Below are 26,883 nucleotides of genomic sequence, written 5' to 3'. Positions count from 1 at the left end.
TGGTGATTTTACTGGGATATGAGGACACTATGACAGTAACCACTGTGATTTTACTGGGATATGAGGACACTATGACAGTAACCATGGTGATTTAACTGGGATATGAGGAGACTATGACAGTAACCATGGTGATTTAACTGGGATATGAGGACACTATGACAGTAACCACTGTGGTTTTACTGGGATATGAGGACACTATGACAGTAACCATGGTGATTTTACTGGGATATGAGGACACTATGACAGTAACCATGGTAAATTTACTGTGATATGAGGACACTGACAGTAACCATGGTGATTTAACTGGGATATGAGGACACTATGACAGTAACCATGGTAAATTTACTGTGATATGAGGACACTGACAGTAACCATGGTGATTTAACTGGGATATGGGGAGACTATGACAGTAACCATGGTGATTTAACTGGGATATGAGGACACTATGACAGTAACCATGGTGATTTAACTGGGACATGACGACACTATGACAGTAACCATGGTGATTTTACTGGGATGAGGACACTATGACAGTAACCATGGTGATTTAACTGGGACATGACGACACTATGACAGTAACCATGGTGATTTAACTGGGATATGAGGACACTATGACAGTAACCATGGTGATTTTACTGGGATATGAGGACACTATGACAGTAACCATGGTGATTTTACTGGGATATGAGGACACTATGACAGTATCCATGGTAAATTTACTGGGATATGAGGACACCATGACAGTAACCATGGTGATTTTACTGGGATATGAGGACACTATGACAGTAACCATGGTGATTTTACTGGGATATGAGGACACTATGACAGTAACCATGGTGATTTTACTGGAATATGGGAACCTTTACTGATTCAGAGCTGTAAGCACTGCATTCATATTAAATCCATTTGGATGTAATAGCTCAAACAAAATGACCATGAGCCCACAGAGTCGGTCACTAAAAGGAACTTATATATTATATATATTCAAAGGGTAGTGCCGCTAGAGCCCAAGGCCACAGCCAGGTCTACATGCAGCTGGACAGAAATGTAACCACATGTCGGGCGACGCCAACAACGTGTAGGTATGATGGTCGTTCGGCCATAATGGTGTCACTTGATGACATCACAAATTCATGACTTGATGCTCTTGATTTCCAGTGTGGCGGTTCAGTTATCTATCTTCATAGATATTGACTTAAAGGTGCTATAGATAACATTCAGCCACTAGATGTCGCACTAGAGCACCAGCATGTCATTTATCCAATCAGGTGCATTCCACGTGGGGAAATGGGAAGTAGGGAGGGGATACATGCATGTAAACATCAACATACATTTTGGATCCGCAATTTTTAATTTTTTATAAATTCAATCATTCTGGGGGGGGGGGGGGGGGGGGGCAATACTTTTATTCTGCACCTTTCTAAAAGCCCAATGGATGTATTATTAGTATTTTCTTTTTTTTTTAAATGATTACTACAAATTTGATCGATAGCACCTTTAACTGTCCACGATCATTGGAATAACACAATGTCGATTCTGTTTTAGGGTGGATGTTCCCTTAAAAAGGTGCAGGTGGGGGCCACTGTCACACACACAACATCCCTTTGAATCCTTTGGCTGCAGTAGACACTCCACTGTGACAGCAGTCTTCACCGTGTACAGCCATCCAACATCTTCCTGGTTTAATCCCATAACGAACACAATAACAAAATAGCAATCAATATTCAACAAATCAATTTGTCCATTTACAGATAGATTATAATTTGTACAGACCTCTCGAAAGAGACTTAGTCATTTGAGAGTGCGTTTTCAGGGTTTTATACAGGTTTGACAACCACTCGCACTCGTCACAGATAGATGTACCAACAGTCAGTATCCGTCCGTCGTGCCAGTGTTTTCCTGTGGGGGTTTCCAGTCCAGTCTGTGCAGTACAAAGGGCACAGGTCCATCGACAAGGGTGCACGGATAAGGGATAGCAAGGGTCCTGGTTGTACATATCGGAACTGGGCCCACCAAGGTAGTGAGAAGGAGAAATATGGAGGTCACTCTGGGTGTCCTGTTTACAATAGGTCGGGGAAGCTCATATCTCCGTTACGAGAAATCCAAACGTGATCCATGGAATATGCCAATATTAGCCGTAATATTAAGGCATGTGTGGACACACTCACTGGAATGGAGCCTTCATCAGTCAGATCTCAGAGGACTCGATTCTCTCTATCCACGGCAGACCAGAGGAAGGTCTCTCCTCTTCCTCTCTTCCTTCTCCTCTCTCCGGCCCGTCGCTTTCCAGTGTTCCACTCCAGCTGTCTCTTCGTCCTGCTCCTCCTCCTCCTCCTCTCTCTCTCCCCGCCCTCAGATGGTGCAGCTCTTTCTCCAGCTCCTCGCTGCGGTGGTACATCTCCAGGTAGCCAGCCTGCAGCTCCTTCTGGTAGCGGATCACCTTGTCCTTCTCCTTCTGCCACGTCTGCTTCTCCTCCTCGAAGGCCGTGGCCTGCGCCTCGCTCTGCCGGCGCTCCAGCAGCAGCTCCGCCCGCAGACGCTCCTCCGTGGGACCGCCGCACCCCCCTGGAAGGAGCGTTGGGAACAGGTTAGGTTGGACCGAAGTGGAACAGGGCAGCGGACGATGATAATAATAATAATAATAATAATAATAATAATAATAATAATAATATAATAATAAGCTTTATTTGTATAGCACCTTTCATACAGAAACTACAGCTCAAAGTGCTTCACAACAGAAAAAAGACAGGCATAAAATGAGCACAAAAAGTGAAGACATATAAAATACGTTTTTTTACAGTGTAATAAAATACTTCTGGATTTTTCACGCTTGTGTTAAGACGGTGAACACAAGCGGGAAACCACACAAGACACAGGAACGGCACAGCGATGATATAAACACACACGGATAAAACAAAAATACGACAAAATTCATGTTCTTCTCAAGATCCGAAAAACATAGACTATGATATAACCTACACATATCAACTGTAAATGGCTCCAATATTGAAATGGTCACAGCATACCAGCTCAAACTCAGTTCAGGACGAGACCTTATTATCTGATCTCGTTCACCTATATACCTGTAAACGTGAGTGTCATGAATATTGTGAGTATTGCCACCGAAACATTAGTTAGACGGGACCGCAACACCTGACCTAACCTTACTGTCATGCAACTAACCTTACTGTCATGCACTTGTCCTAATAAACTAACCTACACTGTAGCACTCGACACTTTGATGAACATTGTTACTCAGCTGATAGAGTTATACCCTTCCTGCTGTCTTGTTGTACAAAACTTGTAAGTTACTTTGGATAAAAGCGTCGGCTAAATGACCAAATGTAAATGTTAATGTAACACCCAACAGTTAAATGGGGCATATGATCCTAGGCATCTCATCCAGGTTTCTCACAACGGCAATAAGATATTATCAGGGTTATTGCCAGAAGGATACAATGCTTATCCCAAAATGGAAAACACTGAAAGATTCAGAATATTAACCCTTTCACTACCACACCACACTACCACACTACAGAAGGTTAACGTCTTCGTCACATGGTGCGATAAAAACCACCTGCAGCTAAATGTGGCGAAGACCAGGGAACTGGTGGTGGAGCTGGGGAGGAGGAGGAGTGCACCTGTGATGCCCGTTTCCATCAGGGGAGTCGACATGGTTGAGGAGTACAAATACCTCGGTGTGCACATCGACAACAAACTGAACGGGTCAAAACACGCAGAGGCACTGTACAAGAAGGGCCAGAGCCGACTCTACTTCCTCAGAAGGCTGAGATCATTCAATGTCTGTACAAGGATGTTGAGGATGTTCTCTGAGTCGGTGGTGGCGCGGGCGCCTTCTTGTACGCTGTGACCTGCTGGGGCAGCGGACTGAGAGCAGGGGACACAAACAGGCTGGATAAGCTGGTCAGGAAGGCCAGTAGCGTGGTTGGGGTGGAGCTGGACTCCCTAGCGAGGGTGGCGGAGAGGAGGAGCCTTGCTAAGCTCCAGGCCATCAGGGAAAACCCCTCCCACCCACTATACGCAGACTTGGCTGACAGGAGGAGCATGTTCAGTGCTAGGCTCACACTACCTAAATGCACCACTGAACGGCACAGGAAGTCCTTCATTCCAACAGCCATGAGACTATACAATGCACCACTGTGCCTCACTGCATCACTGAGCACAGAGTGACAGTTACCATCTTCCTGGGCTCTTACTTTTGAAACAGCACTGTGCAATATTACACCTACTGTAGACCTCAGTATATTTTTACCGTATTTATTCACTGTATATTTTATTCCATTTTTATTCTATTTTATTCTACTCTTATCTTAGGCAATTTGATTTGTTTTGTTATTCTTATTCGTGACCTGTTCTGTCTAAATGTTTAATGTTGAGCGATTTGCAGTGTCAAATCTCCCACAGGATAATACAAGTATTTCTATTCTATATTCTATTCTAATCTGTAGTGTGGTTGTGAAAGGGTTAACCTGTTGTCGTGTGGCAGTGAAAAGGTTAACCTTCTGTATTGTCGCAGTGAAAGGGTTAACCTTTTGGCAGTGTGGTAATGAAAGGGTTAAAAGGATATCGATGATGTACAGTAGATGTACAGTCATTAATGGGAGCTAACCTGTCGCCCCGGCTGGAGCCCCCTCCTCCGCGCCCCTCCCCTCGTCGTGGGCGGGCTGCGGGGGCTGCTTGCGGCGCTGCGTGCCTTGCAGGGACACCTGCAGCGCGTCCATCTGGCTCTCCCGGCTGTGGAGCTCCGTGCGGGTCTCTCGGAGCTGGGTCTTCAGCAGGAAGATCTCGCTCAACTTCTGGGTCACCTCCGTCTGGGAGTCCCTCAGCTGCTGCTTCAGCAAGGAGATCTCCCCTGTCTTCTGGCACACCTGAGGAGGAGAGAGAAGGGTGGTGTTTAAAAGATAGATAGATAGATAGACAAACAGATAGATAGATAGACAGACAGACAGACAGACAGACAGACAGACAGACAGACAGACAGACAGACGGATAGACAGATAGATAGATAGATAGACAGATAGATAGATAGACAAACAGATAGATAGACAGACAGACAGACAGACAGACAGACAGACAGACAGACAGACAGACAGACAGACAGACAGACAGACAGACAGACAGACAGACAGACAGACACAGACAGACAGACGGATAGACAGATAGATAGATAAATAGACAGATAGATAGACAGACAGACAGACAGACAGACAGACAGACAGATAGATAGATAGACAGACAGACAGACAGACAGACAGACAGACAGACAGACAGACAGACAGACAGACAGACAGACAGACAGACAGACAGAGGAAAAGGAGACAGGAAGCAGGAATAGTGAGGACGCCATAGCCCATGTGCTGCACACAGCAGCATCACACCTGGACAAGAGGCAGGGGAACTATGTGAGAATGCTGTTCATCGACTACAGCTCAGCATTCAATACCATAGTCCCCTCCAAACTCATAGCCAAGCTCAGGGACCTGGGCTTGAACTATGACCTCTGCCAGTGGGTCTTGGACTTCCTGACGGGCAGACCCCAGGTGGTAAGAGCCGGCAACTGCACCTCCTCATCCATCACGCTCAACATAGGGGCCCCCCAGGGCTGTGTTCTGAGCCCCCTCCTCTACTCCCTGTACACACATGACTGCGTAGCACAGCGGAACAACAACACCATCATCAAATTTGCTGATGACACAGTAGTGGTGGGCCTGATCTCTGCCAACGACGAAAGGGCCTACCTGGAAGAGGTAGAGAACCTGTCACAGTGGTGTCAGGAGAACTGCCTCTCCCTGAACGTCAGCAAAACAAAAGAGATGATTGTGGACTTCAGGAGGTCGGGGGTCAAGGACTACAGCCCCCTCAGCATCGACGGGGCACCGGTTGAGAGAGTGAACAGTTTCAAGTACCTCGGAGCCCACATATCCGAGGACTTGACATGGACCACACACATTGACAGTGTTGTGAAGAAGGCACGACAACGCCTCTACTTCCTCAGGCGCCTAAGGAAGTTCCAAGTCAGTCAGAAGATCCTTAGGAACTTCTACTCATGTACAATAGAGAGCATCCTGACCGGCAACATCACCTCCTGGTTTGGGAATAGCACTGCACAAGACCGTAGCAGACTACAAAGAGTGACACGTTCAGCCGAACGCACAATTGGAGGGGGGCTTCCCACCCTCCAGAACATTTACAACAAGCGGTGCAAGGGGAAGGCTAAGAGAATTATTAAGGACTCGAACCACCCGAACAACTGTCTCTTTGAACTGCTGCGGTCAGGCAAGCGATACCGGAGTCTTAAGGCGAGCACAGAAAGACTCAGAAGAAGCTTCTATCCCCAGGCCATCAGGCTGCTAAACGAACAATAACCGCTAAACGAACAATAATCACTATGCAACAACCATCAAATGCACACAGCACACACACCCACACGCACACACTCACTCAAACAAACAACACACTGCAGCACCCACTCTCCACACTTTAGATCACACAAACACACTTACACTTTATATTTATTGATAAAGGATTTGCACTACAACTCGTACACCTACTGTGAATTGTACCTAAATTGCACCTCGTCCCATTTCTCCATTTCTGCCTTGCACTATATAGTATTGTATATTAGTACACTGCACAGTATTGTATATTGTATGGTAACTACGTCTATTCTGCATCGAACATTGTACATATGTCTAAACTGAACACTGTGACCTCATTTTTTTACTTCTAATTTTACTATGTTATTTTATTTCATACTTATCTTGTCTTGCACAGTCTCTGGAGCGCAACAGTAAGAAGCATTTTGTATAAAAGTATTCTGTACTTCTGTATGACAACTATTAAAGAAACTTGAAACTTGAGGTGGAGGAAAGTTAAGCTGTGAATAAATACAGACTCTCATCTCATTTTCCTTCAGGTAAATGTTTGGAGTGCATTCTTTCCCAATTGAACTACTGTAGATGAGAGAAATGCAGTCGTTGTGTTTAATTATAGAGTGTGTGTTTATTATAGTGTAATCACACCCAATGTCTTCAGCAGAGGTCTTCTTCCTGGGTGGTGCTGTGAGAACAGTTTTCTCTTACAGTAAGTGAGGGTTTCACTTACACAGGCTACTCCCATAGGTGCTCTATAGGTGGGAGGTGCCCACATGAAGGCAGCTCAAGACACTTTCTGATACACTTTCTGGAATTTTCTAAAGCCTTCGTAATTAAAAATACAGGTCTGTTTTTACTAACCTTGTATCTGTAATCAAAGTTTTATGAAAAGAAAAATAAAGAATGCCCTGTCCCCTCTGCCTCCAGACCCTGTCCCCTCTGTCTCCAAGCCCTGTCCCCTCTGTCTCCAAGCCCTGTCCCCTCTGCCTCCAGACCCTGTCCCCTCTGCCTCCAGACCCTGTCCCCTCTGTCTCCAAGCCCTGTCCCCTCTGTCTCCACGCCCTGTCCCCTCTGTCTCCACGCCCTGTCCCCTCTGTCTCCAAGTCCTGTCCCCTCTGTCTCCACGCCCTGTCCCCTCTGTCTCCACGCCCTGTCCCCTCTGTCTCCAAGCCCTGTCCCCTCTGTCTCCGGACCCTGTCCCCTCTGTCTCCGGACCCTGTCCCCTCTGTCTCCACGCCCTGTCCCCTCTGTCTCCAGACCCTGTTCCCTCTGTCTCCAGACCCTGTCCCCTCTGTCTCCAGACCCTGTCCCCTCTGTCTCCAGACCCTGTCCCCTCTGTCTCCAGACCCTGTCCCCTCTGTCTCCAGACCCTGTCCCCTCTGTCTCCAGAACCTGTCCCCTCTGTCTCCAGACCCTGTCCCCTCTGTCTCCAGAACCTGTCCCCTCTGTCTCCAGAACCTGTCCCCTCTGTCTCCAGACCCTGTCCCCTCTGCCTCCAAGCCCTGTCCCCTCTGTCTCCAAGCCCTGTCCCCTCTGTCTCCAGACCCTGTCCCCTCTGTCTCCAAGCCCTGTCCCCTCTGTCTCCAAGCCCTGTCCCCTCTGTCTCAAAGCCCTGTCCCCTCTGTCTCCAGACCCTGTCCCCTCTGTCTCCAGACCCTGTCCCCTCTGCCTCCAGAACCTGTCCCCTCTGTCTCCAAGCCCTGTCCCCTCTGTCTCCAAGCCCTGTCCCCTCTGTCTCCAGACCCTGTCCCCTCTGTCTCCAGACCCTGTCCCCTCTGTCTCCAAGCCCTGTCCCCTCTGTCTCCAAGCCCTGTCCCCTCTGTCTCCAGACCCTGTCCCCTCTGTCTCCAAGCCCTGTCCCCTCTGTCTCCAAGCCCTGTCCCCTCTGTCTCCAGACCCTGTCCCCTCTGTCTCCAAGCCCTGTCCCCTCTGTCTCCAGACCCTGTCCCCTCTGTCTCCAGACCCTGTCCCCTCTGCCTCCAGAACCTGTCCCCTCTGTCTCCAAGCCCTGTCCCCTCTGTCTCCAAGCCCTGTCCCCTCTGTCTCCAGACCCTGTCCCCTCTGTCTCCAGACCCTGTCCCCTCTGTCTCCAAGCCCTGTCCCCTCTGTCTCCAAGCCCTGTCCCCTCTGTCTCCAGACCCTGTCCCCTCTGTCTCCAAGCCCTGTCCCCTCTGTCTCCAAGCCCTGTCCCCTCTGTCTCCAAGCCCTGTCCCCTCTGTCTCCAAGCCCTGTCCCCTCTGTCTCCAGACCCTGTCCCCTCTGTCTCCAGACCCTGTCCCCTCTGCCTCCAGAACCTGTCCCCTCTGCCTCCAGATCGTTACCTCCCACTGGGTGTCCTCTAGAGTAGGGCTGGTAACCTGGGCTCTGGCTCCTCCCTCCAGACTCCTCTCTCTCTTCTGCACGTCCAGCTCCTCCTTCAGGCGGCTCTTCTCCTGCTGCGTCTTGTACAGCTGCAGCTCCAGGGTGCGCTGGGAGCGCTGAGCATGCTGGGATACCTGACGCAGCTTGGCAGCATACAGCCTCTTCAGTTCCTCCACCTCCTTCTCCCACAGGCGCTGTTTCCCCTCAAACACCTGGTGGGAAGACAGGGTCAAAGGTCACAATATGGATGGATGGATGGATAGATGGATGGTTGACAGACAGACAGACAGATACAGTATATATATAAAGATAGATAGATAATATATAGATATAGATAGATAGATAGATAGATAGATAGATAGATAGATAGATAGATAGATAGATAGATAGATAGATAGATAGATAGATAGATAGATAGATAGATAGATAGATAGATAGATAGATAGATAGATAGATAATATATAGATATAGATAGATAGATACAGTATATATATAAAGATAGATAGATAATATATAGATAGATAGATAGATAGATAGATAGATAGATAGATAATATATAGATATAGATAGATAGATAGATAGATAGATAGATAGATAGATAGATAGATAGATAGATAGATAGATAGATAGATAGATAGATAGATAGATAGATAGATAGATAGATAGATAGATAGATAGATAGATAGATAGATAGATAGATAGATAGATAGATAGATATACTAGACAGCCTGTATTGAGCCGTACTGTATTGTACCCATTCTGCAATCTGTTAATAAAGTTTTCAATCAAGCAAAAAAAAAGGTATAATACCTGAGCGATGGCTCCTTCACTCTCGTCCAGGTTTCTTCTCATCTGTTTCAGTTCATGCTCCTTCTCCACAAGACGTTCCTCCAGGTCCCTCACCTGGATAAAACAGACATCGTGTTACACAGGAAATGGGAGCAACAGTGGCTCAGGAGGTAGGGCGGTCGTCTGGTAATCAGAAGGTTCCTGGTTAGATTCTGGCTCCTCCCAGCAGTGTGTTGAAGTGTCCTTGAGCAACTGCACCTAGCATGGTTGCCTCCGCTGTCGGGGTGTGAATGTGTGAGTGAATGGGTGAATGTGAGGCATAAGTTGTAAAGTGCTTTGGATATAAATGCAGTCCATTTACCATTTACCAAATGGCTACACATGCACACTCTAAATGATTTACTAAATTGTAACAACAGTAAAATAAATCTAAATATTACATTGACTGTGGCGAGTGAATGCATAGTAGACCATGCATGTTCTGGCAGTGACATCACCTTCTGGTGACACGCAAGACACACGTTCAACAACAATCACAAAGTCCTGTTGCGGTCCAGTTTTACAGTATATAGTTCAATGGTTGCGGTAGACAACAGTAAACAGATGTCCCTTTATACGAAGTTACTCCTAATGTTAATAATGAATGAGGGACACGTGGAAAAGGTTGAGGCAGCAGTACCAGAAAAAACCCACAAACAATCCGATCTTTCAACGAGGCAACAAGTATGAAGCACACAGGACGAGCTACACTATGTTTGCTAGTTACGTTAACAAAGATAATGTTACATCAGAGGACGAATTTATGCACAAAATGGATCACCATTGAACGTTATTGAAGACTCCTGACGTTACAGTAGTTTCTGCAACAGCCCAATCACATTAGGTTTAACAATAAACAACAGTAATACCCTCTGTCAAATTTCTATCTGTTCATTAACGGATCAATGTACAGCCGCGGCCTAACCATGTTTCCATGCATTTCTCTATGGCCGCACGCGTATTACATGATATGACCGTTAGATTACATTTGGCTGGTAAATTAGAATCCTGTTGGCCACGCTGGCCGGCCAAAACAGATGACTAACGGAAACCCTGCCATCCATCCATCCATCTACCCATCCATTCATCCACCTACCCATCCATTCATCCACCTACCCATCCATCACTCACCACTTCCTCCACAGAGAGGGACAGTGTCAGTTCATACGGGGGCGGGGCTTCCCCTCCATACGGAGTCAGGCGGCTCAGAGTGGCCATGCTCCGACATGACATGGCCATCTCCGCCATGGCCACGCCCCCTGGCCCCACAGCCGTCGTGCCCAGAGAGGAGCGGTCCAGTGAGCCAATGGTGTTGATCTGACCCATGGAGGCACTGGAGGAAATAAAACAAGAAAACACATTCAAAGTCTTGTCAGAGCAGCATGTTAGATCGTCTAACGATGACATTCCAAAAGTACCTGAGAAGGTTAACATCACTTCCACCATCACTACTAACACCTCAGTTAAAATGGAAAGAAACCCATCCTAGCCTAAACACTGAATGCTGAATGTGAAAGCAAAAGGGGGAGATGTGATAAGTGAAGAGTAAGTGACGCAGAAGCCGACCTGATGTGGGCCAGGTGTGGGCGGAAGGGCGGCCGGTAGGGTGGCAGGCTGTTCATGGAGTTGTGACCCGAGTCAGACAGGTTGTCCTCCTCCTGGCTCAGCCCGCGCACAGACGAGACGACCTGCAGGGAGGCAATGACGCCGTTATTCACCACGGCAATGCGTGATTCCTCGTTCACTGATTAATTCAAGCGGTTAAATAGACTAGTGCGGTGGCTTAGCAAAAAAATTTGGACGCGCCGGATAAAAGCACCACATTTTTTCCACGTGTTCCCCATCACCATAGCTTTCATTTTAGGGTAGGGGCCACATCATCATGATGGATTTCAAGATGGCTGCCATGTAAAATCAAGGTTCTGCCCATTAATAAATATCTTGGTCCATAGCGCGCTCAATATTTGAGCGAACACAAAGGTATTGGTATCCCTGTAAACTAGAGAAGCTAAGCTTTCCATTGGTATCATTTTCATTAAGCCCAACTGTTGGGAAGGGGGTTTTAATAGGCAATGATTCAAAATGATGTAACATTTTCGCCTAGAAAAAACTGCCATGCTCATCTTCCAAAAGGTCCCTTGGCTGTTCACATGAATATATCAGAGTGAACATTGGTTTATAGGTACCCACAAGCCTCTTCTTTCCAGACATACCCACTTTGTCCAACTTGCATGCTATTTGGGCCAATAATCAAGCAGGTTTGTGCATGTGGTACAAATATGTCGAACATTGGGTTAGGGTTTGTTGTTAGAATGTTGAACATAGAAGATCAATTTTGGTGTCAAACTAGGGCTGGACGGTATGGTCTAAAATGTATATCACGGTATAATTTGAAGCATAGACGGTAACGGTATATATCACGGTATATTAACTTATCTTAAAATGTCTATATAAATGCTTCTGAAGGGGTAAAACACTGTTATTCTGTTACAGCTGCTGAGCTCAATATCTTCCTTTTTAATTAAATAGGTTCAAGAATCGAATCAGGATTGTTAGCAGAGAGAGAGAGAGGGAGGGAGGAGGCTGCTAGAGTGGAGCTAACGTTAGCTTGCTGAGGCTAGTACATCGACAGGCTGCTAGTGGAGCCAGCTAACGTTAGCTTGCTGAGGCTAGTACATCGACAGGCTGCTAGTGGAGCCAGCTAACGTTAGCTTGCTGAGGCTAGTACATCGACAGGCTGCTAGTGGAGCCAGCTAACGTTAGCTTGCTGAGGCTAGTACATCGACAGGCTGCTATAGTGGAGCCAGCTAACGTTAGCTTGCTGAGGCTAGTACATCGACAGTTAACATTACATTACATTGGACTCGTCGCAGAGTTTACATTACACATAGAAACTGCGCGACTTGCGAGAGAAGTTGTCACACAGCCTTCAAACGCAGGGTGGAAGAGCTAGTTTGCGTCTGTGTATTATGAAATGACAATTGCGCGTTGACACGCCCACTGCGTGAAGCCTCTGTGCTCCTAAATAACTTTTTCCAGTTCGCACATCTATTATGACTAATTCTATCTATTTTTAGGGGCAAATACGAGTGAAATAGTCGCGCCCTGGCTGTGGTTACATGACGTCATTGCTATTTTAGAGCTGCTCTACCGGTTACAAGGTATAGTCAAAATCCATACCATAGCGCAAATTCATACCGTTTATACTGTATACCGTTTATACCGTCCACCCCTATGTCAAACTACACATTTTCTGGGTCAATAAATGTGTTAATGCTATGAAGAATATCCTGGTAGTTTGGTCATTACGGTGTTGATGACCGGTATAGCCACCGACAGCTGTCATGAGACGTGCACTGAGAGTATGGCCACCGCTGGGAATTTTTATGAAACATTCTGATATTTTCGCAGGTCTTGTGCAGTGGTCTTGTGCGTGCCACTGTCAACCAAGCGACCGACAGTGGCACGACTCGAGACGTGCACCGTTTGACAATGATATGCATGCATGCAGCATAATTTGCGAGTGCTCTCATGAGTCGTGACTGAGAGGATGGCCCGCAGGCCGCAGGAATTTCTATAAACATTCTGATACTTTGATTAGTTAACTATCTATTCCGTTAGTTAACTATGTATTGATAGATAACTTATTACATATTAATATGATATTGTAAGGGGCAGGACCAGATAAGCTTTGCTTCTTTCTGTCCCTTCTCGAACAAAACCATTTGTCTTGAGCTATGTTGATTATTCCCTCCATAGGAAGATATATTTAAATGTATTTGTATTTTATTTAGTTTTTATAAATTTTTTGTTATTACAAATGTGTGTTTATGGTTGAAAATGTTCGAGATAAATAAAGATCAAATCAAATCTAACTGAAGAAGTTATCCCTCTTCTAACAAGAGAAAAACGTATAGTTTAGCTTTAAACTATAATGTCATTGCTTATTAGGGATGGGTACCGAATTCGGTACTTTTAAAGGTACTTACCGAAACACATCGGTACTACCGAGTATCGATTCACGTGAGATACCGTAAAAGAACGTTTTTTTTTTTTGCACTTTTTTATAATTTTTTTTAACCTTTTTTTCTTTTCATGTCAACGTTCACACGCACAATATACGTATCAGGGCCGACGTTCCACTCTACTGGTTAAAGTTGCTTACTCGTGAGTAGTACGTTCGTTGATAAAGAAAAATAAGGTCCACAGCCGCTCCGGTGTAAAACAAAGATATCCAAATGGTTTATTTCTCTTCCACAGCGAAGTCTTTCTTTACAGAAGTGATCCTAAAGCTATTTTCCTAAATATTCACGTCACTACTACAAGGTAAGAAAACTGTATTTTCCCAGTCTCCAAAATCACCACCGACTCGACACATGAAAATTCCTCCTCACCTGAAAGCCGTAAATAAACAGCAAAACGGTAGGCAAGGCACCCTGGTCTAGAAATGCAGGCTTCAATCTATGTTGTTTAGTCTATCTGTTCAGTAGTGCTCAGCACTGTTTCAAGCTGCACAATGAGCTCTTCTTCTTCTTCTTCTTTTGAATTTCCGGCAGTGTAGAATTGTTGAATATAGATACACAAATGTTCTAGAATGTTTGATTATGAGATCATACTGTGACATCACGAATGCTCTACAATGTTCCATTATGACATCATACTGTGACATCACAAATGTTCTAGAATGTTTGACTATGACATCATACTGTTATATCACAAATGTTCTAGAAGGTTCTATTATGATAAATAATACGGTTCAATGCCTTTATCTAAATCCAATCAATATTCCTAATGCCGTTTCAATGTAAGGTTATAAAAATAAACATATACACATTCATATAATACAATAACCTAAATATATAGCTTTGGCTCCTCTACAATACGCTTGCCTAGGATTTGACTTGATTCAACAACAAAGCAGTCGGGGCAATGGCAAGCCGAAAACGGTCGAAAGTGTAGTTATTTGAAGTTTGGATTTTCTTTTTTTACGATTGAGGTAGGTAGATAAAATTTTTAGAGACTAAAGTACCGAAAAAGGGTACCGTTGGGTACCGGTATCGATTCACAGGTACCGGTACCGTATCGGTTCAAATGTGAACGGTACCCATCCCTATTGCTTATGTACAGAGATTCCACCTTTGATAACTAAAGTAATGACACCTGTTATATTATGTTTTGCCTTTTTAAACATGTCCCTTATCGCGCTGTCCTCTGGCTGCGCTAAGCCACGACAGCTGTCACGAGACGCGCACTGAGAGCTGGCCAGTATACCGCAGGAATTTTTATGAAACATTCTGATATTTTCGCGGGCACGAGACCACTGCACAAGACCCGCGAAAATATCTCCATAACAGTTAAATACGCCTATACAGGCTAAAGAGTTATGATAATAATAATAAATGTAACGAGTGATCCTAATACAATTTCTATTCGATTCATGCATGTCTGACTGTTAAACAAGTAAAGAATGATGTAAATATGTTGTTAGAATGGTACAAATATTCATCTGGTGACATTCTTCATAGCATTAACACATTTATTGACCCAGAAAATGTATAGTTTGACACCAAAATGTATCTTCTATGTTCAACATTCTAACAACAAACCCTAACCCAACATTAACATTTTTGGCAGTTGTTAGAATGTTCGACACATTTGTACCACATGCACAAACCTGCTTGATTATTGCTCCAAATAGCATGCAAGTTTGACAAAGTGGGTATGTCTGGAAAGAAGAGGCTTGTTGGTACCTATAGAACCAATGTTCACTCTGATATATTCATGTGAACAGCCAAGGGACCTTTTGGAAGATGAGCATGGCAGTTTTTTCTAGGCGAAGATTTTACATAATTTTGAATCATTGCCTATTAAAACCCCCTTCCCAACAGTTGGGCTTAATGAAAACAATACCAATGGAAAGCTTAGCTTCTCTAGTTTACAGGGATACCAATACCTTTGTGTTCGCTCAAATATTGAGCGCGCTATGGACCAAGATATTTATTAATGGGCAAAACCTTGATTTTACATGGCGGCCATCTTGAAATCCATCATGACAACATGGCCCCTACCCCAAAATGAAAGCTATGATGATGAGGAACACGTGGGAAAAATGTGGTGCTTTTGTCCGGCGCGTCCACATCCTTCTCAAATCTGGTGCTAAGCCACCGCACTAATATGGTGTAATGTAGGGACGAGACGGTTAAACACCTTATTGCCGCCGGCGGCAGGTCCTCCGTGGCGCGAAGGTGACGAGGAAGAGGAGGAGGTGGAGACGGCCTTGGGGGCGTGGGCGTAAGCCCTGTGCAGTCCGTTGGACAGGCCGTGGTCCATGTCGTCCATCTTGGAGGAGGGGTAGAGGTTCTGCATGGAGGTGAAGTTCTTGGGGGTGACAGGTTTGAAGGCTGATGGCCTGAAAAGAGACTAGAGGAAGAGAGACAAGAGTGTCAACACTGTCCTGGTTTAGAGACAAGAGAGTCAACACTGTCCTGGTTTAGAGACAAGAGTGTCAACACTGTCCTGGTTTAGAGACAGGAGTCAGCACTGTCCTGGTTTAGAGACAGGAGTGTCAACACTATCCTTGTTTAGAGACAAGAGTGTCAACACTGTCCTGGTTTAGAGACAAGAACATCAACACTGTCCTGGTTTAGAGACAAGAACATCAACACTGTCCTGGTTTAGAGACAGGAGTCAGCACTGTCCTGGTTTAGAGACAAGAGTCAACACTGTCCTGGTTTAGAGACAGGAGTGTCAACACTATCCTTGTTTAGAGACAGGAGTCAACACTGTCCTGGTTTAGAGACAAGAGTGTCAACACTGTCCTGGTTTAGAGACAAGAGAGTCAACACTGTCCTGGTTTAGAGACAAGAGTGTCAACACTGTCCTGGTTTAGAGACAGGAGTCAGCACTGTCCTGGTTTAGAGACAGGAGTGTCAACACTATCCTTGTTTAGAGACAAGAGTGTCAACACTGTCCTGGTTTAGAGACAAGAACATCAACACTGTCCTGGTTTAGAGACAAGAACATCAACACTGTCCTGGTTTAGAGACAGGAGTCAGCACTGTCCTGGTTTAGAGACAAGAGTCAACACTGTCCTGGTTTAGAGACAGGAGTGTCAACACTATCCTTGTTTAGAGACAGGAGTCAACACTGTCCTGGTTTAGAGACAAGAGTGTCAACACTGTCCTGGTTCAGAGAGACAAAGCCTGACAGAGAAACAGCAACTAACTCTAACTCTAACTCACAGCCGGCTTAGACATAAACCAGCGGTGGTCTGAAAGTTTCTATTTGTCAATACTGTTTCACCCTCTTCCCCACTCTGTGTTCTTAGCACTGATCAATTCAGGCAAGATGGGGGTGAGATTTGAGTGCTGTGATACATTCCAACACAGCAACAACCCAGATTCTCAAGTCGTGTTGGTAGGAGTGTGATTTGTGCCAGGTGACAGATGACTATGGGGGTGTTTCCATTTAAGTGACACATGGTGTTTTACCCCCAGTAATATATGTCACCCTGAAGCGTGAAGCCCAATTTAAAGTATCCCCTTCAGCCAATCCCTAGCTGCATATAATTTACCAAAAGCACACAATGGCTGCAGGGAAGTCATTCATTCTCCTCTGTCACATAGCCGGTGAATGTGAGAGTCATTCCTCTTGCCTGCCAGAGTCCAGCACATTCCCAAAGACTTACGTTGGTATTGTTGTATGAATAAGAGAAAGGCTTTCGATTACATGTCCAGTAAGGTGGTGGTCCCTGTAGCACGCACACATGACTGTGTTATCAGACAAGTATAGGGAACTGATGCTCTATCTATAGAGAACTAACTACTAACTCTGTTCTGTTTTATTTCATTTAAAGGGGACCTATTGTGAAAATGACCTTTTCCTGTGTGTTGCATTGTATTTATTTACAGAATGAGGGGAACACTGAGAACCTTCTAAATATGTGCATTGTGCAGTTCAGCTGTGACAAGAACCCTCCCTCTTGAAACAAGCCATTCAGAATCGTTATCTTGATCAAATGTGCGGCTTGCGTGTAAATCTTCTCCTTTTTTTTTTTTTATAAACTTTGACCAGTCAGCTGGTTCTTTTTGCGTTTATCGCTTTTTCTCTGGTCAAGTATGACCGACAGAAACAGGTTGAATGGGGGTACAGATGGGGGGAAAGACACTCTGAGAAAGTACGGCTTGTCCGGGAGTCGAACTCGCTACCCCAGATCCGTGACGCGCACGGTTGTCCCCGACGCCGAAATAGCGTTCGAGGTACGCGGTGAGCTACTGGAGCTCCCAAATCTTCTCTTTTCAACCTAAAGTTTAACCTAAAATATGTTTTTGACAACATTTTTAATGAGACGATTGCTACACTATTGCTGGATCTTGAGTATTAGATGTGAAACCTCTAGTCTGAAAGTTGGATCTGAATTTCCATGCTTGCGCACCACTGCACTGTACGATAATTATGGTATTTGTATGATAAAAGCAGGTTGTTAGTGACAGGCCCATTGAGAACAGGACTGAAACAGAGGGGTATAGAGGCTGCTAGAATGAGAACAGGACTGAAACAGAGGTATAGAGGTGGCTAGAATGAGAACAGGACTGAAACAGAGAGGTATAGAGGCTGCTAGAATGAGAACAGGACTGAAACAGAGAGGTATAGAGGTGGCTAGAATGAGAACAGGACTGAAACAGAGAGGTATAGAGGCTGCTAGAATGAGAACAGGGCTGAAACAGAGAGGTATAGAGGCGGCTAGAATGAGAACAGGACTGAAACAGAGAGGTATAGAGGCTGCTAGAATGAGAACAGGACTGAAACAGAGAGGTATAGAGGCGGCTAGAATGAGAACAGGACTGAAACAGAGAGGTATAGAGGCGGCTAGAATGTGAACAGGACTGAAACAGAGGGGTATAGAGGCCGCTAGAATGAGAACAGGACTGAAACAAAGAGGTATAGAGGCTGCTAGAATGAGAACAGGACTGAAACAGAGAGGTATAGAGGCTGCTAGAATGAGAACAGGACTGAAACAGAGAGGTATAGAGGCCGCTAGAATGCATAATCTAAGTGGTTTTCTTCAGCAAAAAACATCAAAGACATATATTAACATATTGAAAATTACTCAAATATGTCCCCTTTAAATTCGGTCAGACCCTCTGTCAATCTGTCCAAAGCCAACAGACAGGAGCAGAAAGAAACCTCACCTTCTCATACTTGCCACCGATGGGCAGTGAGTTCTTGCCCACGTCGACCTCAGTGCCGTCCTTGTGGTACACCTTGGTGTAGATGCTGTCCTCCTCGTGGCCATGCTCTCTCTTGATCGACGAAAGGCCAGAGGTCAAGTCCCTCGCACTGCCACCACCTCCCGGGTTCCCTCTAGGCTCCTTCCTGTTTCGGGATCAAGTCTCCTGTTAGGGGACAACTTCTGGGGACCGAGGTCTAGGCTCGACGACGTTGCCTTAACCCTTTCACTACCACACTACAGAAGGTTAACCCTTTCACTACCACACTACAGACGGTTAATCCTTTCACTACCACACTACAGACGGTTAACCCTTTCACTACCACACTACAGACGGTTAACCGTCTGTAGTGTGGTAGTGAAAGGGTTAACCTTCTGTAGTGTGGGGGTGAAAGGGTTAACCTTTTGTCATGTGGTAGTGAAAGGGTTAACACCAACGTGGAGATTCAGCGCCCACAGGATTCTATTTTAAAGAACCAGTAAAATGATCTTAATTCAGTCAGAACAAGCTTATCGTGGAATGTTAATGTCAAGAGTGTCGTCTTTTCAGCTTCAGACGTATCATTTGATTTGTTATTGGTTTTAAGTGCCTCCTCTCGGAGCACAGCCAGCTCTCAGTATGTTGAGGGAGCGTGGCCGTCTGTTCATTGAAAGGAGATGTCAAGTTAGTGATCCATATTCTGTGGTTTTAGCAGGCTCCTTATGTTCAGATGAATTAGCCCCAGGCCTTTCCTATTTACGTATAAAAGAGCGTGGATTAAGGCAGACTGAGGTGGAATCTGATTCCGGTGACAAGGTATTGGAGTGAAGGTAATCGGGCAATCAGTGATCCTAACTGGAATGTGAGACACAGGAATGGCGTGATGTGTAGATAGTAGGGGGGGGGGTTTGTGATGTCAGGAGGCCTGTGATATCAGAAGGTAAACAATAATAATGACAACAACCTAAAGACAGCCCAAGCCTGGGTTTGGAGGTCCAACTCCCCTTTGTGTCTAGTAGGAATTAAGGCTTGGCCTTAAAGGAACACGCCAACATTTTGGGGAAATTAGCTTACTGTCTTCTCCAGAGAGAGAATGGAAGCGGACAGTGCCGGTTAGCCTTCGGGAGAGGTGTTAGTTGGACATTGCCTAGGCTAACCGGTCATGTCCGCTTCCATTCATTGTGCTAAGCTAGGCTAACGTGCAGCCAGATAGCTTTCTACTGAACTCACAGAGAAGAAACTGGTATCTATCTTCTTGTCTCTCTCTGGAGAAGACGGTAAGCTAATTTCTCCAAATGTTGGCGTGTTCCTTTAAGCAGCATCAGTTAGGGGGCATGCAGGGCATAGGTAGACTCCCACAGGACAGATCTCAGTGTGAGTTGATATGAACATAAACCTGCCAGTTTCATTTATCATCCCAGAGACAAGTCTTTAATTGTTTTCAGTGCCAGACCAGTTGCACAATGCCTCATGTGATGGAGAGGATGGAGAGGATAACATTTGGACAACAGTTCCCTGTTCACACCGGCATACGAGACCGTTCACCGTTTCTAACACCGTGGCCTCGGTTTGTCAACGTACAATGTTGACACAATCACTGTGAGATATATCCATATCTCTCTGAATATATAATAATAATATAATATATATATGCATATAATCCTATCTATAGACCTGCATATAAACCATATAACTCTGTATGATAGCATGTACAATAATGCTGTATATACCGTGTATTAGGGCTGCACGATTCTTGCTCAAATGTGAATCACGATTTTTCTCTCTAAGAATTGAGATCACGATTCTCTCACACAATTCTTATGGGGCACTTATGATTACGATTTCGTCATCATTTAAAAAAGGTAATAAAAAAAAAAAAAAATTATAATAATAAAAAGAAATATTTTTTAATCGTCATAATTTCTAAATGAGATCGCATAGGTCTATGAATCGAGATCGCAATTTCTTTTTAATTAATCGTGCAGCCCTACTGTGTATATAAATGTATTCTTACCGTATATATATATATATATCTATCCACATCTGTCTGTATATATACCTACATATAATAATTTTTACATATCTGTAGATACTATATCTATATCTGTACATATCCCTTACCTACTCTTACTAGTTACGCTGCTGGCCAGAATGACTTACTACCATAGTGTCTTTATACCTGTATCGCTGTACAAACATCTGATTAGCACTATTACTCAGTAGTACTCATTTATATATTCCAGTTTAATCACCTGTACATTGTATATTACTATTTTACTTAGTCAAATTTTGCACTTTACTGTTACATTTGCACTGTGGTTGAACTTCTTTCCGTTGTACTGTACTTGTACTGTATGATGACAATACATTTGAATCTAATTTAATCTAATGGCTTTATTCTCTTTATATGCAGATAAGAAATCTATGCAGTGTCTGCTGTGCATATGTATTTAGCTTGTCAAATTAAATCAATCAATCAATCAATCAATCAATCAATGGAACCAAAATGCTCCTCAAATGTTTAAAGCTGAAGTATACAAGGCCTTACTGATTCTACCATGGAGACAGCGTTTTGTGTGCAATACCTGGTGATGTTGAGGTAGTTGAGGAGTTCCCTCTGGTTGAAGACCTTCTTCTGCCTCGGCCCCGCCTGGGGCATGGCCACCTTGCCCCTGGACAGCGCAGCGTTCGGCCTCTCCACCAGACTGCCTACGCTTCCCATGCCGCAGCGGGATGATAGGGGCGGGGGCGGGAAGGGGTCACGGAAGTTCTTCCTGGGGTCACGGGTCAGCGGAAGAGTCTGGACTGAGGTTGCCATTGGTTACAGGACAGGGAGGGCCGGCGAGGATCTCTGTGTGAAGAGAGACGGAGAGTCAACAGGCTGGAGGATTGGAGTAAACAGAATGAGCTCAGGGTTAGTGTAAAACCTAATTACACTGTTGACAATCAACTAGAATGACTGTTATATAATCCTTCCTTCCATGTGCTCTTTGGCAATAAACCATCAATGTCTCCTGTTTATCAACATGATTCTTTGACGGTCTCCTTTGTCGAACATGATTTGGACAAATACTGTATTCTACGTGGCTGGACAGATATGTCTATGTGGCTGGACAGATACTATATTATGTCTATGTGGCTGGACAGATACTATATTATGTCTATGTGGCTGGACAGATACTGTATGTCTATGTGGCTGGACAGATACTGTATTATGTCTATGTGGCTGGACAGATACTGTATTATGTCTACATGGCTGGACAGATACTGTATTATGTCTACATGGCTGGACAGATACTGTATGTCTATGTGGCTGGACAGATACTGTATTATGTCTACATGGCTGGACAGATACTGTATGTCTATGTGGCTGGACAGATACTGTATTATGTCTACATGGCTGGACAGATACTGTATGTCTATGTGGCTGGACAGATACTGTATTATGTCTACATGGCTGGACAGATACTGTATTATGTCTACATGGCTGGACAGATACTGTATTATGTCTATGTGGCTGGACAGATACTGTATTATGTCTACATGGCTGGACAGATACTATACTATGTCTACATGGCTGGACAACGCGTCTTCCCTGCAGAATGCTTGCTGTAGGGGGATCTAGCTTTGGGAAGAGGGTAAATTGTACACGCTTTAAAGAGGACAAGTATCTGAAAGGCTGTATTGTTCTATCTTCTCCATACGGCTCAGTTCTGTACCCCAACCCTACCCCCCCCCCCCAATAACCTCCTTCCATCACTCCTCTCCTCCCTCTTTCCAGACAACCTCATTAAGGATCTCTATTGATTTCACCCTTTTGACCCTGCTGCTCTTCCCAAGCATAAACACCCACAGCCCATAACACACACACACACACACACACACACACACACACACACACACACACACACACACACACACACACACACACACACACACACACACACACACACACACACACACACACACACACACACACACACACACACACACACACACACACACACACACACACACACACACACACACACACACACACACACACACACACACACACACACACACACACACACACACACACACACACACACACACGCCTGGTACTTCAACAGTAAATGTACTCACGGGAGAGTGCACACAGACTTCACATTTAGACCATAAAAGTATGATTGCCATTCACACACAGGGTAGGCTATTTTGAGCGAGTGAGTGCATGTGTTTGTGTGTGCGCGTGTGTGTCTGTGTGTGTGCGTGCGCACGTGTGTGTGTGTGTGTGCGCGCACGTGTGTGTGTGTGTGTGTGTGTGTGTGTGTGTGTGTGTGTGTGTGTGTGTGTGTGTGTGTGTGTGTGTGTAATGTAGCCTCTCTAACCCTACCAGCATTGTGATGTAGAGATTAGGTGTGAACAGTTTAAACCCAGAGCACTTATGTGTGTGTAAATATTGGCTGCTTTCTGTCTGTAGTGTTTTCCTCCGTCTCTGCTTCAGAACAGTCACAGTTCTACTCTACTGATCTACAATCAGTGTTCAGGTCACATGACCATTATGTGCCTCTCGCTTTGACCTACTGTGTGTGGTCTCACTGCCACACTACCAACCGGTTAACCCTTTCACTGCGACGACAATACACAGAAGGTTAGCCCTTTCACTGCCACACAACAGCCGGTTAACGGTTACCGTCGGTAGTGTGATAGTAAAGGGTTAACCGTCTGTAGTGTGGCAGTGAAAGGGTTAAGATGCTTGATCAACACAGGCCCAGGACGGCTCGTTTTCTTGCCAACTAAGTCAGTGCTGCTGCTAACTGATGACACACGAGACTCAATCAATGAACCTCAGTCTCTAGCCAGCATGTGAGTAAACACGTAAACACAGTTCAAACACTGAAAGCATTGGTGGGGGGGGGGGGGGCCCTTCCTGCTACTAATACAATCCATATGTATATGAAGTGCCTTGTTGTGCACCACTGGCCTTGACAGCAAGAGCCGTTATGTAAACACTTCAAATAGGATGAAGGGAGAGCTCTACACTGGCAGCTCCAGCCCTCTCCACCAGGCCTCTCAGACACTTACACAGACAGACAGACAGACAGCCAGCCAGCCAGCCAGCCAGCCAGACAGCCAGCCAGCCAGCCAGCCAGCCAGCCAGCCAGCCAGCCAGACAGACAGACAGCCAGCCAGCCAGCCAGCCAGCCAGCCAGCCAGACAGAGAGACAGACAGACAGCCAGCCAGCCAGCCAGACAGACAGACAGCCAGCCAGCCAGCCAGCCAGCCAGCCAGACAGAGAGACAGACAGACAGCCAGCCAGCCAGCCAGCCAGCCAGCCAGACAGAGAGACAGACAGACAGCCAGCCAGCCAGCCAGCCAGACAGAGAGACAGACAGACAGCCAGCCAGCCAGCCAGCCAGCCAGCCAGACAGAGAGACAGACAGACAGCCAGACAGCCAGCCAGCCAGCCAGCCAGACAGAGAGACAGACAGACAGAGAGACAGACAGCCAGACAGACAGACAGCCAGCCAGACAGAGAGACAGACAGACAGACAGACAGAACTCTCAGCCAGACAGACAGACAGACAGACCTCTCAGTCAGACAGACAGATAGACAGACAGACAGGGCCTCTCATGCTTATGATGAGGGGATAATAATAATAACTTTATTTGTATAGCACTTTTCATACAGAAGTTGCAGTTCAAAGTGCTTCACAACAGTAAAAAATACAGGCATAAGCGAGCATAAAAAAGATAGAGATAGCAACTCAAGGTAAGGTAAATCACAGTGTTTCACATTAGGATCTAGCATCCCAATAGGCTCTCTGTTTACAGTTTCATTCAGTAATACAAATAATAAAAATAGTTTAAAATGATCAGTTTAAAATCAGTTTAAAAATAGTCAAAAATTATAAAATAGATCAGACATACAACAGGGTATTTAACATACAACAGAGCAGACAGTGCATCAGTAAGAAGTAAAAAGTGTGATAAAATAGTTCTCTTAAAATTACAGTGCATACAGTAGGAGGTAGTGAGATAAAATTAGCATAGAACCGACACATGAATTTGATAGGAAGTGTATAAAAAATAGGCAGGGTAAGAATAGTGCAGGTAAGTACAATTTGTGTCAGGATGTCCCTGATGTTTAATTTAAATGCCTGAGCAAAGAAATAGGTTTTAAGCTGTCTTTTGAAGATGTCTAGTGAGTTGGCTTCCCTGATGTTTTGGGGTAGTTTGTTCCATAGTTTTGGGGCATAGTTGATAAAGGCTGCATTACCTTCCTGATGACCTGTCGTACAGAACTTGTAAGTCGCTTTGGATAAAAGCGTCAGCTAAATGACTAAATGTAAATGTAAATTACCGATCCTCTTTTGACTGTTTCTGGGAGCCTCTAGTAGTCCAGCAGTTGATGATCGCAGTGTTCTTGCTGGCCTGTAATTTATTAGAGTGTTGGCAATGTAGCTAGGTCCCTGTCCATTTAGAGCTTTGTATGTAAGGAGAAGGACCTTAAAGTCTATTCTAAATGTTACAGGAAGCCAGTGTAAAGCAGTTAAGACTGGGCTAATGTGCTCTCTCCTCTTGGTTCTAGTTAGCAGTCGGGCTGCAGAGTTTTGGATTAGCTGAAGCCTCTCTGTGGTTTTCTTAGGGAGACCCGTGAAAAGTGCATTACAGTAGTCTAACCGGCTAGATATGAATGCATGAATTAGCTTCTCAGCATCGTTTTGATTAATAAATGGTCGTACTTTTGCTATATTTCTGAGATGGAAGAACGATGTTTTCGTCACTTTGTTAATATGAGAATTGAAGTTCAGTTCTGAATCTATGATAACCCCGAGACTAGTGACCTCAGATTTGATCCAAGGGGTTAGTCCTCCCAGGTTCTTTATTAACGCTTATTTTTTTGTTTTGGGGCCAATAATTAGAATTTCAATTTTGTTCTCGTTTAGTTTCAGGAAGTTCTTACTCATCCATTTATTTATTGCCAGTAAGCAGTCTGTAATGGAGTTAATTGCTGTATCATTTGGTTCAGCAGATATGTACAGTTGTGTATCATCCGCATAGCTATGGAAACCTACATTATGTTCTCTGATGATATCACCCAGCGGTAACAACATGTAAAGGGAGAAGAGTAAAGGACCTAAGCAACTCCCTTGTGCAACTCCATAGTTGTTGTCATATATCTCAGACATGTGGCCTCCTAGTTTAACATAGAATTTCCTCCCTCTGATGTATGTTTTAAACCAGCTTAGCACATGTTCTGAGAAACCAACAAGGTTTTCAAGACGATCGATTAGAATATCGTGATCGATTGTATCACGATATTATGAGGGATGTGACCTCTTAACAAACTGCCACTAAGGCATCTGGCTGCTAAACACATGTACAGCACATACAGGACACAGTCTAATGATGTATATAGTGAATAATAATGTGTGATACTTCTGTTACAAGGCTGGTGAGCAAGCATGTCCACAGCCTATTATCTGATGTCATTTAGTGGAGTCAGGGTGCTGTGCTGACTGGGTCATTACTGTGTGGATATGAGGAGTCAGGATGCTGCCTGATTTCCCCCTTTTCTTTTCTTTCCTTTTGTTTTTGTTGTTACCTTGTTCCCTGATCAACCGTCCCTTAGCTGCCCCCTCCTGTTAAGCGCCGTGGGTCTCCTGAAAGGCGCTATATAAATCTAAGATATTATTATTATTATTATTATTACTGTGTGGATATGAGGAGTCAGGGGGCTGACTGGGTCATTACTGTGTGGATATGAGGAGTCATGGTGCTGACTGGGTCATTACTGTGTGGATATGAGGAGTCATGGTGCTGACTGGGTCATTACTGTTAGGGATGCACGATAATTATCGGGCCGATATCAGCAATTATGACGTCATCCCGATAAACCCGATAACGTTATTGATAGCTCCGATAATATATAATACATTTTTTGGTTAAAAGAAATCCGGTGTGGGTGGATTTGGATGAAGGGCGCTTGTTTTTATTATAGCCTCCTCCCGTTTTGCCAGTACTGTGGTACGACTGACAGCGTGTGGTTTAGGAACAGGGAGTTTTTCACAAATCCAGCGCTCCCTTTCTTGGCTGTGACGTA

At 44.9% G+C, this 26,883-nt stretch overlaps 1 protein-coding gene across 2 annotated transcripts in view; it reads right to left on the bottom strand.

The window, feature by feature from the left end:
- Window positions 1-1,389: 1,389 nt before the first annotated feature.
- The window catches only part of n4bp3 (NEDD4 binding protein 3), a 55,273-nt gene continuing 29,779 nt past the window's right edge, over window positions 1,390-26,883 (bottom strand). Inside the window, exons 2-10 of one of the 2 annotated variants that reach the window (XM_084331261.1) lie at window positions 21,379-21,644; window positions 18,776-18,959; window positions 15,792-16,004; window positions 11,151-11,272; window positions 10,701-10,917; window positions 9,567-9,659; window positions 8,717-8,968; window positions 4,631-4,889; window positions 1,390-2,565 (exon numbers count right to left, since the gene is read on the bottom strand). In XM_084331261.1, coding sequence (XP_084187387.1) covers window positions 2,189-2,565; window positions 4,631-4,889; window positions 8,717-8,968; window positions 9,567-9,659; window positions 10,701-10,917; window positions 11,151-11,272; window positions 15,792-16,004; window positions 18,776-18,959; window positions 21,379-21,611 — 1,950 coding nt within the window. In that variant the 5' untranslated portion in view covers window positions 21,612-21,644 and the 3' untranslated portion in view covers window positions 1,390-2,188. The remainder of the gene's footprint in view (window positions 2,566-4,630; window positions 4,890-8,716; window positions 8,969-9,566; window positions 9,660-10,700; window positions 10,918-11,150; window positions 11,273-15,791; window positions 16,005-18,775; window positions 18,960-21,378; window positions 21,645-26,883) is intronic. The other variant, XM_084331262.1, reaches the window with a different exon arrangement.

Source organism: Notolepis coatsorum, assembly GCF_963971535.1.
Source record: "Notolepis coatsorum genome assembly, chromosome: 16".
Classification (NCBI taxonomy): Eukaryota; Metazoa; Chordata; class Actinopteri; order Aulopiformes; family Paralepididae; genus Notolepis; species Notolepis coatsorum.
Note: the sequence above shows the minus strand (reverse complement) of the source record. Positions and strands in the feature narration are given on the sequence as shown.